This window comes from Capsicum annuum, chromosome 1, assembly GCF_002878395.1.
Source record: "Capsicum annuum cultivar UCD-10X-F1 chromosome 1, UCD10Xv1.1, whole genome shotgun sequence".
Lineage (NCBI taxonomy): Eukaryota > Viridiplantae > Streptophyta > Magnoliopsida > Solanales > Solanaceae > Capsicum > Capsicum annuum.
This window is the reverse complement of record NC_061111.1, coordinates 31,357,304-31,374,241: the sequence shown is the minus strand read 5'-3', so window position 1 is coordinate 31,374,241 and position 16,938 is coordinate 31,357,304. Positions and strand designations below refer to the sequence as shown.

General features: G+C 34.9%; 1 protein-coding gene across 1 annotated transcript; it reads left to right on the top strand.

Moving 5' to 3' along the window:
• Positions 1-15,376: 15,376 nt before the first annotated feature.
• Positions 15,377-16,181, top strand: LOC107871515 (14 kDa proline-rich protein DC2.15). Its single transcript, XM_016718469.2, has one exon. It carries the CDS (start codon positions 15,491-15,493, stop codon positions 15,899-15,901), a length of 411 nt encoding a protein of 136 aa, XP_016573955.2. The 5' UTR covers positions 15,377-15,490; the 3' UTR covers positions 15,902-16,181.
• Positions 16,182-16,938: the final 757 nt, after the last annotated feature.

The window sequence follows — 16,938 nt, the reverse complement described above, 5'->3', positions numbered from 1 at the left end:
AGTCGAGTCATCTCCTTTGATTCCTATAAGACGTACCTTTTAGTCGAGTCATTCCCCTTGACCCCTAGAAGACGTACCTTTTAGTTGAGTCGTTCCCCTTGATCCCCTAGAAGACGTACCTTTTAGCCTAGTCATTCCCTGTGATTTCTGTAAGACGTATCTTTTAGTCGAGTCATTCCCCTTGACCCCTAGAAGATGTACCTTTTAGTCGAGTCATTCCCTTTGATTCCTAGAAGACGTACCTTTTAGTCGAGTCATCTCCTTTAATTCCTAAAAGACTTACCTTTTAGTCAAGTCATTCCCTTTGATTCCTATAAGACGTACCTTTTAGTCGAGTCATTCCCTTTGATTCCTATAAGACGTGCCTTTTAGTCGAGTCATCTCTTTTGATTCCTATAAGACGTACCTTTTAGTCAAGTCATTCCCTTTGATTCCTATAATACGTACCTTTTAGTCGAGTCATTTCCTTTGATTCCTATAAGACGTACCTTTTAGTCGAGTCATCTCCCTTGATTCCTATAAGATTTACCTTTTAGTCGAGTTATCTCCCTTGATTCCTATAAGACGTACCTTTTAGTCAAGTCATTCCCCTTGATTCCTATAAGACGTACCTTTTAGTAGAGTCATCTCCCTTGATTCCTATAAGACGTACCTTTTAGTCAAGTCATTCCCTTTGATTCCTATAAGACGTACCTTTTAGTCAATTCATCTCCCTTGATTCCTATAAGACGTACCTTTTAGTCGAGTCATCTCCCTTGATTCCTATAAGACGTACCTTTTAGTTGAGTCATTCTCCTTGACCCCTAGAAGACGTACATTTTAGTCGAGTCATTCTCCTTGACCCCCAGAAGACGTACATTTTAGTCAAGTCAATTCCTTTAATTCCTATCAGACATACCTTATAGTCGAGTCACTCTCCTTGATGTGACTTTCACAAAAGTCCTTTGATAATAAACTAGGCAAAATTTAATTCTTGTTTTTGGAACTTTACTTTTCTGAAAAATGAAATTTCTCTTCATAATAATGTTTGTTTGGGATAATCATCTTTCCAGTTTTGATGTGATTTCAGGACCCTGCTCGAAGCACAGGGCGAATAAATGGAAAACCAAGCAACAAGGTGAAGAAATTAAAAATTAAACAGATTGAAAAATAGCAAGTCAGGAGCCCGCCTGCAGAACAGGGTGAAGAAATTGAAAGCATAGTAATAAGTTGATGAAATAGCAAGTCAGGAACCCGCCTACAGAACAGGGTGAAGAAATTGAAAGCATAGCAACAGGTTGATGAAATAGCAAGTCAGGAACCCGCCTGCAGAACAGGGTAAAGAAATTGAAAGCATAGCAATAAGTTGATGAAATGGCAAGTCAGGAACCCGCCTGCAGAACAGGGTGAAGAAATTGAAAGCATAGCAATAAGTTGATGAAATAGCAAGTCAGGAACTCTCCTGGAGAACAGAGTATAGAAATTGAAAAGCGCAGCAACAAGTTGATGAAATAGCAAGTCAGGAACCCACCTGGAGAACAGGGTGTAGAAATTGAAAGGCAAGCAACAAAGTGATGAAATATCAAGCCAGGAGCCCACATGAAGAATAGGGTGATGAAACTCAAGTCAAGAGTCCAAAAGAAGCTGCGTAGATAGGATTTTATAATTTCATTTATGTTTTAACTTGTAATTTTCATTTTGATGTAATGACAGAGCCGCGGATCGGAACCTTGATGGAACCTCACTCGACTCTCCAACTCGGTATTGTTCTTCTTTTCAAATCCTTTGAAATACCCATGACTTGATTTCCTCATAACTTGGGTAGGTTGGATGTCCTTGATTTCCTCATAACTTGGGTAGGTTGGATGTCCTAAGTCAAGACCTGATTGCTTTTTTCCTTTTGTTTCTCTGAATAATGGTCGGGATAAAATTTGGTCTCGTTGTCTACTTCTTTGTCTGAAAAAACTTTGTGATTATAGTCAAAGGGGGCATGATGTAGACACGTAATTTTGTCCCTCCGAAAGATTATTTTTCACATTATTACCTTATCCTATCGTGTACCCTCAACCATGTAATTTTATCCCTTCATAAAATGACAAAAATAACAACCCTTAACAATTTTTACCTTGTTTTAATCCTATCCTAACAACCTCTCCAATTAAAAGCGGACACCTCACCACCCCATACCCCTACCCTTACCTACCCTACCCCCACGTGACCCCCTCTCTCTACATTTCTTTTTGGGTTTTTATACTTTCTTGCAATTGAAGGATAGAGAAAAAGATTCCAAGTAAAAGGGGCCCACAAAACATACATGAGGGGATTGTTTTTCTTTTTCCTCTGGACAGTTAACATAATAGGGGGAATGACCATAGACTTGGACAAAAAAAAAACGAAACCCACCCAGCCACCGAAATTTGCACAGACCCACCGTAGAAGAAACAGAACACACACTCACTGGAGTTGCGCACACACATACACACGCAGATGGAGAGGAACGAATAGAGAGAGAGATATAGAAAGAGAAAACCGAATCTGGGCTCGAATTACTATTTCAGCATCATAGTCACCGGATTTCGACTGGTTCCACCAGTTTTGCCCTTTGCATCTCACCAGGGCTCAGTTTCGATTGGTTTTCAGCTCATCATTCAATCGATTCCGTCTTAAATCTCCAAATCTTATCGTCTTCTTTGAATTCCAGGCAGGTTTGACCGGAAAATATGAACTGTTGACAGATTTTACTGTTCCGTTGAAATCGCCCCTATTTCAAATCAATCTTAAGATTAGTTCGTATACGAGACTGGTTGGTATCGTTGCAATTTTTCATCTTGGGTTCTTTGGTATTCATTACTGGTTTGGGGCTTTAGGTTTTGGGTCATATTGACTTGTTCGTTGAGTTCAGTTTTGGGTTTCAATTTCTCAATACCGAGCTGGATAGATTCATCGTTGAGACTTAATTAGAAGTTATTGGAGGTGGGTTTTTTTTATTTCGTCGAATAACATTCATCAAAAATAGTATTAAGGACCACCCCTCAACTCTACAATTCTTATTATTAACTCAAATGTGTTTAAATATTGTGATTGTGTGGTGTGTTTGTGAATTTGTTTGAGCCATGTTGATTATCATTGTCTTGATTTTTATCTCAAAATTGAATACTTGAGCATTGGGGTAGTTGTGAGATTGGTAATAAATAAGGACGGAATTAAGAAATTGATAAAAGTGTATTGTAGATTAATTTTGGTTCGTTGTCGATTCGCTTTATTTGGAATAAACATGAATATTATTGGAACGTGATAGAATGGTGATGCGTTGAAATGGATAGGCAAATCTTAGGTTTGGGTAGGCAAATTTAGAAATGGTGAATTGTGGAATGTTTGGAATATGTGTTGAATGGTTGTTTATCGCATTTGGATTTAATTGTATCATTTGGCCGGGGAATACCCCGAAGTACTTGTATTATTTTATTTGAGGAATGTCCCGAAGTATTTTGTACTCGGAGGACGTCCATGATGAAGGCCTGAGGCGTCGGGTAGCATGGGAGCGTAGTTAGGATTAGTGTAGGTTAGATAAGATTTATTTTCGCATTTTTCTATTTTTGGATGTATAAATTGGACTGAACACTATATTTTGATTTGTTCTGTTTTGTTTGTTTGTTTGATTGTTACGTGTTTTGTGTGGTTTGTACATTCGTAGTGTCAAAATTAGTCAATATGCTCCACCAACCGATCGTGGTCGAACCACGGGATCGAGGGGTGCCTAACACCTTCCCCTCGGTCAACAGAATTCCTTAGCCGGAATCTCTGTTCGCAAACCAGTCTTAAAGAGTCAAATTGTTTTGAAAAGGATTTTTCAAAGGTGACTTGGCACACCGGATTATGCCAAGTGGCGACTCTGAATAAAAATGTAAATAATCTTTTTTCGAAACAAACTTTCATCTTTTGTCACTTTAATAATAAAAAACATTTCGAAACTTAAAACCATAATCCTTTTGGAGTTAAAAAAGGGGGTGTGACACCAACCACTTTTGGAATTGCTTAAATTACTGTAACATAGTGGACCTCGGTTTTAAGGGATGCAAATACACTTGGACCAATAAAAGGTATAGAAACCAGGGGTGCCCTATCCAGGAAAAGGCTAGACAGATCTCTGGCCAATACCTCTTGGATAAACCACTACGTCGATACTATCATTACGCATTTGCCTAGAACCAAGTCATATCATTGTCCCCTCCTTATGTCACTCAATAAACAAAGTGCTAGACAAACAGATAAACCCTTTAGGTTTGAGCCCATGTAGCGCAACCACCAATCCTTCCACTGTCTGGTTGAGAGTTGTTTCTTGGGACCTACTACCATCTACCAAGGCATCTCTCAATTTCATGCAAAGGCCAACCATTAGAATAGAAATGTCTTTGGTAATTTCTTCCATAGACTCAGAACCATTCTGGCTAGGTTAGATGGTATACAGAAATCCCCCCACTATCACAATAGCAACTTACTCCACAAATTGGAGAATGAGCTCCTCTATGATTATGATAGTGCCCTCAAGTGTGAAGAAGACTTCTGGAGAGCAAAGTCCAGAATCTCTTGGCTTAATGAGGGGGATGCCAACACTGCATTCTTTCATTTTTCCACCATTAATAAGAGAAGAAGGAATAGAATTGTTGAGCTCAAAAACAATGTGGGAAATGTCATCTCTGAAGAGAATGACATCAAGAATCACATCATCGACCACTATAGCAGTCTCTACACTACCAGTCATACCTCTATCCCCAATAGTCATTTCATTTCTGAGGACAACTCCAACATCCTTACAAGGGAAGCAAGAGATAGACTTGACTCCCCCCTCAGGAACATTGAAATCTTGATTGCCCTCAAGTCTTTTAAACCCCTTAAGGCTCCAGGCCTCAATTACCTGTACCTCCTCTTTTTTCAGAAGTTCTGGAACATTGTTGGTCCCAAGACTATAGACTTCTGTAGGGAAGCTTTTTCCAAATCCACCATACCTAAGGAAAATAATTCTACCCTTATTTGCCTCATCCCCAAATGCAAAGATGTTGTATCTCTCAGGAACTTCAGACCCATAGGACTCTGCAACACCACTTATAAGCTTGTAACAAAAATCATTGTAAACAGGATCAAGCCCTATCTTTCCTCCATCATTGGTCCCAACCAAGCTAGTTTCTTATCGAACAGAAGAGCCTCTGACCATGTTATCATTATCCAAGAGTACATCACCCACTTCAGCAAGATGAGGGGGAAGAACTCTAACATGATCTTGAAGATTGACCTAGAGAAAGCCTTTGACAAACTGGAGTGGTCCTTCATAAAAGATACCCTCCTATATTTTGGTTTCCCTGACAAGCTCACCAAGCTTATCATGTCCAGTGTCTCTACCTCCTCTATCTCTATATTGGTAAATAGATCCAAAATTGAGTTCTTTAACCTCTTTAGAGGTATCAAATAAGGAGACCCTATGTCTCCTTACCTCTTCATTCTCTGCATGGTGAGACTTTTCAGAGGCATTAACACTGAAGTCAAAGCTAAAAGATGGGACCCATTGGCATCACCAATGGTGAGCCTAAAATCTCCCACCTTTTTTTGCTAATGACCTCACTCTCTTGGCCAAGGCCTCCCCCAGCAATTGCCAAACCAATGTCAATATCCTAAAAGCCTTCAGCAGCCTCTCAGGACAAACCATCAACAATACCAAATCTAAAGTGTCGTTCTCCAAAAACTGCACTGTCCCTAATGCCTCCATCTACACCCAAATCCTCAACATCCAAGCTATCCAGGACTATAGCAAATACCTTGGATATCCTGTTTTCCACTCTAAGCCTAAAAATAGTGATTTCCAATTCATCTTGGATAACATGCATCAAAGGATTGCAGGGAGGAAAACAAAATTCCTCAACTTGGCTGGTAGAACTGTTCTTGCTAAAGTTACACTGAGCAACATACCAACTCACATTATGCATTACATCAAAGTACCCAGCAGAGTCCTAGAACTCATAGACAAAACTCAAAGGGATTTTCTTTGGGGTAGCAATGCAGAAAAAAAAAACCGTATCTTCTTAATTGGGACACTCTCACCACCACCAAAAGAGATGGGGGTTTAGGTCTTCATAAAAGTGGAATCAGAAATAGAGCTCTCTATGATGGCTTAGCATGGAGGATGGCCATGCACCCCAACAACCTTTGGGGTAGTGCTATGCTCTCTAAATACAATCACCATAATGTTGGCCCTGGATCAAGAACCTGGAGAAACATCCTTAGAGACTGGGCTGACTGTTCTAGAGGCATAAACTGGAGGCTAGGAAAAGGGGATAGAGATAAATTCTTCATTGATAGTTGGATCCCCCACTTAGGTAGCATCAGGAGCCTCATCCATTGCTCCCTTACCACCGCTGATATGAATACAATCATTAATCAAGTCCATCATAATGGTACCTAGGACTTTAGACACATCTCTATAGTCCTTCCTCAACACCTCAAGAACATTATCACAAGTACCGTCCCCCCTCATAATCCCACTGAAGATGACAAACCCACCTGGGGTTTAACTAGCAACGCTGTCTTCAGCATAGGAAGTGTTTACCATCTGATCTCTGACCCTGGGATGCAAAAACACACCCACAGAAACTTTAAACTAGTCTAGAAAGCCCAAACCCCAACAAAACCAAAGATTACCCAAACCCCCAACAAAACCAAAGATTTTCTCTGGCTTTTACTACACAACACTCCCTACCAATGCCTACCTAAACCACATTGGCTTAGCCATCCAACCTCACTGCTCTGTGTACCAAAACTAAGAGGAAGATGCCAACCACATCTTCTTCAGATGCTCAAATGCTACTTCCTTCTGGGCAGAACTCTCCCAAAAGGCCAGATACAAACCTAACTAGCTATGGGCCAACTTATCTATTGTTAATTGGGACACTATCTGGGAGCAAATTAGAGGGAAACCTTTTAATGCCTGGTTAACATGTAAAATTCTCTTCCCACACTGCCTCTGGGTAATTTGGCTTTGTAAGAATGACAACATTTTCAACATTAAATCCTCCACCATCTTCATTGATATGGCTATATTTTTGGCGACTGAATTCACCATGCTGTCACCCAATAACCCCACTCAACCATGTAGCTCCACCACAATACCATCAAATAGAATCCTCCGACTTGTGGGCAGCTAAAGCTCAAAATTGATGGCTCAGCCCAAGGCAACCCTGGAACAAAAGGGGTAGGCGGTCTCTTTCGAAATCATAATGGAATCTAGACCCTGGGGTTCATGATGCACTTGCCCCATACAACCTCTGTTATGGCAGAACTGTTGGCATTATGGCATGAACTTTCTATTGCCAAAACCAATAACTTCACTAACTTCCTTATCAAAATTGATTCTACTGCTGTTACTCAAATGCTTATAAATGATCACCCTTACTACCATAATCTCATTGTTGAGTGCAGGTCACTAATGCTAGAGATGTAGGTAGCAACACCAGTCAAAATTTACAGGGAGCAGAACGCAGTAGCGGATATGCTTGCTAAGGAAGGAGCAAAAAGTCAGATTTTGGGATCACCAAAATTATTTTGGCTAATGCCTCATTTTGTAAATGTCCTTGTGCAGTCAAATTGTAACGGATCACTATCTAATCGTACAATTAACAACAACTCAAACGGATCACTATCTAATCGTACAATTAACAACAACTCAATTATCCTACAAGGCTGGGATGTGGCCCCGAACAATCTTATTTTGGCCCCTCCAACTGTGAGGAGCACCCCAACTCACCCCCTTAATCTATGAATGAATGAATCTCTTTTTAACAAAAAAAAAAAAAAAAAAAAAAAGAACCTTTGGAAAATCGGAGATATCGAATTGCTATTTGCCAAGTTCAAAACAGTACTGTAGTAGGAAATGGTTTTTTTCACTAAAAGAACGAGTTAAATATTGGGGAATATTTCAAGTATACATCCTTTTCCAAATTGTTGTCACTGCCTTTATTAGTATGATAATTTGATTTCGCACGTGTGTACACTCCTTTCATTTTTTTTCATTTAATCTTTTTTTTTTTAAAATATGTTTGTTTTAAATTAGTTATTCAATTTCTTAAATCAAAAATATTTTATTACTTCATTCTCATATTACTCTCAATATTAAATAATTAATAAAATAATAATAGTAATTAGATTTAAAATTTCAAGACGTCATTAATAGAATTAATTTTATAAAATATATTTTTAATTAATTTTTTTAATAAATGTGCCATGTTAAAAAATGTCAAATAAAATAGAATGAAAGAAATATTACCACACTTACACATTTCTCACCACCTCGAGTTTGAAAGTTGAAGTAATATGTTTTGGTAATAAAAATGTAATGCAACACCGTTTTTTCTCTAATCACCAAAGAGTTATAATTATTCTTATATCCACGGGCATTGTATTTTTTTTTTTTAAAAAAAAACTATTTTTGCCTAGCAAACCAACTTAATTTTGAAAGTTGAAGTAATATGTTTTGGTAATAAAAATGTAATACAACACCTTTTTTTCTCTCTAATCACCAAAGAGTTATAATTATTCTTCCATGGGCATTGTATTTTTTATTTTTTTTTTAAAAAACAACTATTTTTGGCTAGAAAGAGATTAACCCCCCTCCCCCCCCCCCCCCCCTTTAATTTGTTACTCAAAACCTTTGACTCAAAATTTTGTGCTAAAAAACGTGGAGATTCGAATCGTCTTAAGGCATAATATTGAGAATGTTCGTTCAGTGAGCGTTCTCAATAAAGAAAGTTCGAATTGAATCGGTCCGACATCATCCCATTTTGAGGACTCATTGAAATACCTCCGGCAGTGGCACAGTGGAAGAATGAATCAGTAAGAAACTTATGACTGCACCAACTACTAGAAAAGACACCTCTATATGATGATCATTCATTATGACGTCATTTCATTATAATTGAAATTGATTTTTCATATTAAATTTTACTTCTCTATAACATCATTCTACCTTTAACAACAATGACATTCATTATAACAATACATTCTTTGTAAAATTACCCCTCTATGACAGTCATACTCAAATATAATACAATAATATTTTTTAAGAAATATATTATATATAACAATTTTTTTTGGAAAATGTCATCGTTTCCACCCCAACTATGCACGAAAAGTCTAGATCACACCTAAACTATAGTAGTGACCTATTACACACCTAAACTATAAAAAGTGGAACTATTACCTCCCCGCGACACCCATACCCAAGTTCAATGAGTGGAGTGTACTTCACTCGCTCCATGTCACTTTTCACGTCAAAAATAATTTTAAAAATTATTTTTAAATAAAAATTTTCAAGTCATCTTCCTTACCTCATTCATCTTTCCCATCACCTCTAAAAAGGAACTTCACCAACAAACGAATACAGTAACAGAGCATCAAGATTCAAAGGCTTCTCAATAAGGATGAGTCGTGAGATAGACGACGACAAAGAAAAAAGTGAAGGTCCCCGAAATTTTATTTTCTGACGAAAGTAAAAGTTTTCAATAGATACTTTTTGATCTTGGGATGAAATTACAAGGAGACAGATTCGAGGAAGGTGTTTTTTATGTGCTTTGGAGGTCGAAGAAATTTCGTGGTGCATCAACTGTTTCTATGTGAATCTTGTGGTGCATCAACTGTTTGTATTTTTCGGACAAGTGGCTTATGTGTTGAAAGATGAAATTTTGATGTGGCAGGTGTGGGAAGAGGAAGACAAAAGGGGAAGGGGAAGGGGAAGTTTCATTGCCAATTGTAACGCGTCATTAGAATTTAGTAGTGTTGCAGGTGCAAATTTGTGGTAATTTTTGTAACTTTGGATGTTCGCAATAGTGCAATTAGATCCATTTTTGAGGGGATTCATATTACTATTATCAATTAGAATAATTTATGGTTGGCTTGGTTGGACTAAAAAAATGAAGTATCCAGGCTCCGTTTAGAAAAAACCCAATTGGATTGGTAAGATATCTATGATTGCTATTCATATTTTTTCTATATTGTGATTCCGATTGCAATTTTAGTAGTGGATATGTTGAATTTTATGGTGGTTGTTTGTGATACTAATGGTTGTATTGTGATTTCGATAATGAAATCTATGGTGGATTCTTAAAATTATTGTAGTGAAGATTTGAGTTTGATGATGATGGTGTCAATGGTAGTGTTGTGGTGGTGATTTTGGTGAAGAAGAAGCAATTGAAGAAGGTGGGACCATATATTAAAATGAATAAATAAAAAAATTAATTTTATTAATATTTTTCAATTGAAAAAATAAAAAAATTAATTTTATTAACATTAAGTTACCAATTCTTCAAACAAATGATCTTCAATTTAGATTTTGAAAGACAAATTTAAAAATTAGGGTTTTTAGTTTGTAGTCCCAAATTGGCTTAAATAGAAATTAGGGTTCAATAGATCCATTGGAAATTAAAAGTGTTGTAGTTTTAATATTTTTAGCCGTTTATTTTTGTTATTCAAAAGGCTGGACGCGTCTAAAACGAGTATAAGAATCGCACCTTTAATGGTTGTTGCGGGGAGGTAATAATTCCATTTTTTTGTAGTTTAGGTGTGTAATAGGTCGCTACTATAGTATAAGTGTGACCTAGACTTTTCGTGTATAGTTTAGGATGTAAACGATGACTTATCCCTCTTTTTTTTTAAAAAAAAAGTATGATAGTAATCATTTATGTCACAGAATAACAAATTTCAAGTAAAAATATCTAAAAGAGAAAAGATTGTATATATCTGAAGGCCGTCAGTTATGGTCATAACTTCACGAGGAAAAAGACGATTGATATTGATTTTTTGTACATTTTCATACTTTTTTTTAATTATGCATATTTTTGTGCACGACTAATGAAATGTAAACGTCAAATATCAGTGTACATATATAATAATACCTGACTATAGCAACTATGAAACACTATCACTGTAGAAAGTTTCGGACTGTATTCAGTCATAAAATTCTCAATTTCTTCTGGTTGAGAAAAAAACACATTTTTTACCCAAATTTTCTTTCAACGTGTAGAATCTTTTGTAGGGCTAATTTCCAATTATTAATTAATCAAAGAACAAAAAGATATTTTCTTGCCTGAGGAACCCTCAGCCACTCATGTGACTTGGAAAACTAACATATTGTACCAGACATATATAGCCCACTAGTACCTACAATTATGTGTTCTAGTTTGATGAAAAGTGCAGGGTGGCCAACTTACTTGCAAAAGGAAAAAAAACTCTTAATAATATCTTCGTTTTTCTTATCTAGAAGTTTCTACTGTGTTTTTTTGTAGGGCTATAATGATGCACAAATCAGAAACGTTGGCAGAAGGAGGTTTATTTGAACTCATGTTCGTCAAAAAAACACATTGTGTGTTTACTACAAGGTCAATAATATATACCAGAAGATGAATCTTCTTATAAATATCCTTTTTTTTTTTATGGTGCTAGCTAGTTTAGTACTAGTAGACAATACTACTTTGCAATTCAATAGTTTTTGATCAGACAGTACACATATTAGAAATTTAATTAAAGACGTGCCAATATTAGATTTAGAGCTTAGTTATATCATTTGAAATAGTTATTCTAAAATTCAAAATTCATAACGTGGAAATTCTGACTCCAATACTAATTCTGTTATGATGCTTGCTGGCTATTATAAATGTTACTACCCATCCCAATTTATGTTGTTCCTATCGTATATCAAGAGTCAAACGAGTTTATATTTGACTATAACTTTTTTATATATTTTTAAATATTTTAAATTATTAATTACTGTAATTTATAGTACTTCTTATATAATTTTCAAATATATAAAATATTATTTTAAATAATTTAAAAATTCTATATCTAAATTCATGATCAAATATATTTAGAAAAAGAAAAGAAAAAAAAGAAAAAAATTAGCTGGAAAAGAAGCACCAGATGATTTATTGTATCTGATAATTAACAGACCAAGAGAAAAATTCAGAAACCCAACTTGTGCTTGTGTTTCTCACAAACCTCCAAAATATTGGTTGGGTTTCTGTATAGAGCCAAAAGAATTGCCATAATGGCACATGGGTATGTGTATTGCATTCTTTTTCCATCTTCTTTATGATATGCTAGTTAACATCAAATTTAATAATTAGAGATAGTGGAAGGTTTCACTTTCAGTCTTAATAATTCTCATTTCAGTTTCCAAATCAATGATGCCTAGGTAGATCAAATAAATAAATGTACATCTTTATTAAAGGAACTAATTTCAATCCAAAGAAGCTACTTCGAGTGCTTAGCTATAATGCCTTCTTTGATATTTTTCTCTCCCAAAACAGTTATCACGTTTTGCTATTCAAAAGTCATTTTGACTAATTATTAAAATTAAATTAGATTAAATTATATTAATTTAATATTTTGATTAAAAATTTAAAATTCATATATTCAAAACTACATAACCAGATCAATTTTTCGCATATCAATAAGATAAAAAAATAATTCCTCCGTTCACTTTTACTTGTTACTAGTTTCCTAATTGAATTTCTATTTTTACATGTCATTTTTGACATATTAGGAAAAGACAATTTCTTTTTTTCTATTTTGCCCTTAACATTAATTATTTTTTCTCCAAATTAATTTCAAGATATAATGTAAACATCATTTAATAGAAATACTACAGTAAAATAACCATGTTATTAATTATTTTTCTTATTAAGTGTGTCATCTCAATTAGTGATGAGTAATCTTAAGCTATTGATCAAAATTCATATAATTTGACTCTCAAAATAAAATAAAATATGATAAGTATTTTGGGACATATCTAGAGAGTAATGTACACTATCCAGATAAAGTTGCTTAGTCAACTGACAACTCCACATTTTTAGTGTTCGATACTAATTTATGAGTCAAATTAATTTGAATTCATGTCTCGTAAAGATTTGTTAAAGAAAAGCCTCTAATTTCTATAATGATTTCTTTTTTCACTCTCAATTTTTGAATCTTTTTTTTTTTTTTTAATTAAGGGCGAAAGAATCCTAGTTACTCTATCACAATATGTGATAAAAAATTGAAAATTATTAATAATAATGAAGTTTAGACAAAGATAATTCTACTGTTCAAGAAATGCCTTTGAAGGTCTGTTCTTGTTTATCAAAACCGCGTCCTTGAGCCCTACGTGTTTTTCTTTTTAATTTGGAGTGTATTTGGTACGAACGAAATAAGGGTATAGCTTAATTTGGTGTACTGAATTCTTGCTATGTGTGGGTGTTTGAAGAAGAATTGAATTACAAGGATTTACTATACGGAGCCTTATCTTACATCACTTTTTTAGTGAAAGCTTAGGAGGTTGTTTGGCAAATTAAGAGGTTGTTTCCACGTACGGTTTGAATAAAATCATTTTTCTAGTGGAAGCTTAGGAAGCACGTTCCGCTCGTAACATTTCATAAATCATTGTGTCCTCCTCACCCTCTAACACATTTCATCTTCACCTTTACCTCATAGCCCTAGCATCACCACCCTGATCACATCCTCACTTTGCTATGATACTTGTCTAAATTATATATAAATCTTTTTAGGATAATATTTTTCGTTTATGAATCAAACACAACAAAAATAAATTAAAAAAACTTTATTTTTTAAGAAAATATTTTCCATGAAAAATATCTTCCATCACTCCGAACACACTAGTGATTGATGGTACTGCTTTATTTAGCTTGGTTACCGGCATTCCTTCAAGGTCTAACTAAATTAGGGCGTTTTGGGAAAATTTGATAGTGAAAGGACAACCTTTTATGGGTTAAATTTATGGATGATCCTTCAATCAACCTTCAAATTATTGAACTAAAATTATAAAAATTTTTGTGACAGAGTAATTTTACTTTTATATATGTCTTGGAAAATAAAGATTACCTATAAATACCAGACGAAATGAGAGAGAAGATTATGAAACAAACAAGGTAAGAATTCAAATAATCAAAATCAACTCAATTAGTAAGATTTTTCAAAACACAGTACTTAAGGCTGCTTTTCAACTTAGCACTACTTGAAGATAAATTTCAAAACTCATTTTCTAACTGAACTTAAAAAAACAAAATGAAAAATCATGATGTACCACGTAATGAAAGATATCAGGCATTAGGTTGGGTCGGAAAAATAATGTGTTTTTATCTTCTTATTTTGAAGTTGTATCACGTGAACATTATAAAGTGACTTACCTACGTGACTAGATATATACTCTCATGGAAATTTCATAAATTAGGTACCAGAATTGCATTATCCTGCTAACAAAATATTGTTAATAGAAACCATAGTATAAAATAACTTTCTGAAAAGTCAAATTTCAGAACAAAAAAAATTGATCATTATAGTAAAATGTTATGTCATTATAGAGAATAATTATCATAGATAAATCTAACTGTATATTGACATGATAAAAACTCTTTTTGCTTACAAATTGGCTTCACGTCTATAGCGTAATTGTTGAAGAAATTCCACACCGGGTATTTCTATATGGCTTTGATAATTTTAATTTTTGAGCTAGTTTTGGGGTTTGAGTTAATTTTAATTTTTTTTTTTATTCAAATGATATAAATACAAGTTCCATCTTGATCTCGTTCATGATATTTGTTAAAATCCTATACATTAAAATTGTCCATACTGCAGATCTCCGGCTTTAGACACTAAAAAGGGGGACGTCTGGCCGGGGAAGGGGGTATATATTAAAGAAGTCCAATATCGATAAATTATGTGATAGGTGGTTTCCACTTGGACAATCATCACTTCTTGAACTAGTCTTTTGGGTTGAGTAAGACCTAAGATTCATTTCATAACAGTAATATATAAATCGAAAGTTGGATGATTACACTTATAAGAGAAAATGAACTATTTTCATCCTGAACTATAAACGAAATTGTTGAGACACACTCCAACTTATTAAAGGAGTTCCTATTACCCCTGTATTAATTAAAATCGTATTTTTGGCAACCTTAAGGCCTACGTGGCGTATACGTGGCACACTGCGTGAATCAACATACTATTGGTCCATGTAGGCACACGTATGTGTCACATAGACACTTAAGGTTGCCAAAAACACGATTTTAATTAGTCCAGGGGTAATATGACCCCCTTTAAATTAGAATGTGTCTCAACAATTTCATTTATAGTTCAGAGAGGAAACAGTACATTTACCTTACTTAAAACATTTCGTTACCCAATTAATTTGCCCATTCTAAGGACACAAGACGTAATAACTAGTGAAATGTTATAATGCAAAAAATATACATTTATGCCCAATAATGAAAAAACTATTTATCCTAAAGAGCAAAAATTACAGACACAAAATAAGGGGAAAATACAAATGACCCTACTTAAATTTGCCTGTAATTATAATGAACTGAAGACAGAGGTTATCCCTTTGCCTTTTCAAGTCTATAAATAGTCTTTACCTCTTGCATAATTATGCACTCATCACTTGATCAAACCAAACACACGCACACATACACACCCAATGGCTTCCAAGAATGTTTTCCCAAGTACTCTTGCTCTTTTCCTTTGCCTCAACCTTTTCTTTGCCGTAGTTTCTGGCTGTGGCACTTGTCCTAAACCAAAGCCAAAGCCAAAACCAAAACCATCATGCCCTCCACCTCCTTATTATCCTACAGAAACTTGCCCAATTGATACACTTAAGTTAGGTGTTTGTGCTGATGTTCTTGGTTTAGTGAATGCTGTTATTGGCTCACCACCAGTGACACCTTGTTGTAGCCTACTTTCTGGACTTGCTAATGCTGAAGCTGCTCTTTGTCTTTGCACTGCTATTAAGGCTAATATTTTGGGGATTAACCTTAATGTTCCAGTTTCACTTAGTTTGCTTCTTAATGTTTGTTCCAAAGAAGCTCCTGCTGGCTTCCAGTGCTCTTAACTAGTAGTAATTGATTTCTCAAGTCAAGATTTAAGGATGTCTTTATAATTTCTTGGAGGGTCTTTCTTTCTTTGTGTGTGTATGGGTGGGGTGGGGTGGGGGTGGGGGGTGACTGGTGAGGGTTGAGGGTTGAGGATACTATACTATACTTTGAGATGGTTGGTTTAGTTTGAAGATTGTAAATTGTAATACCCAAGTATTTTGGTAAGCGTTTCACTTACCAATTTGAAGTTGTTTAATTATATATGTTGATATATGGCATTTTAAAGTTTGTGTTCTATATATGATTCTTTTTGTTATTTTGAGTTGAGTGTGGCTAGTTGAATGAGTTTTTTCTGCTTGAATTAAAGGCGTCGAGTCTATATCTAAAATAAATTCACGGTAGAAGCCGGCGACTTTCAGTTAGTGTTTCCTGCAGGACATATATCTAAATTAGAGCAAAGAACTTTGTTTTAAGGAATGTATAAATCAAAATGCGACAAGTAAAATGATTCGTTAATAGTATATTTAAATGATTTTAACCATCGTGTCTTTGCATATCTAAGTGTAACTAATAGCGTGTCCAATTAATGTAAATATCATTCTTGGAAATAGTAATGATGCAGTAAAGCAAAGAGCTCAAATGTTAAAAATTTGCCCAAACGCACGTTAATTAATTATTGTTAAGTAAATGAACTCTGTATTATTCAAACGTCTAACATATATATATATATATATTGATTTGGTGTAGCTATACGATGTTTCACTTACCATTTTGAAGTTGTTTGATTATATATGTCGATATATGAATTCTTAAAGTTTGTAATCTATATATGATGCCTCTTGTTATTACAAAGTGCATTTTGAGTTGAGTGTGGCGAGAGGAATGAGTTTTTTCTGTTCGGATTAAAGAATTCGAGTCTATATCTAATATAAATTCATGGTGGAGGCTACTTCCGGTTGGTGTTTCCTGCAGGATTCATATCTAAAGAGTTAATACATAAAAATGACTCTGAACTTGATATCAAATTATAACTTTGATCTTAAACTTTGACAGT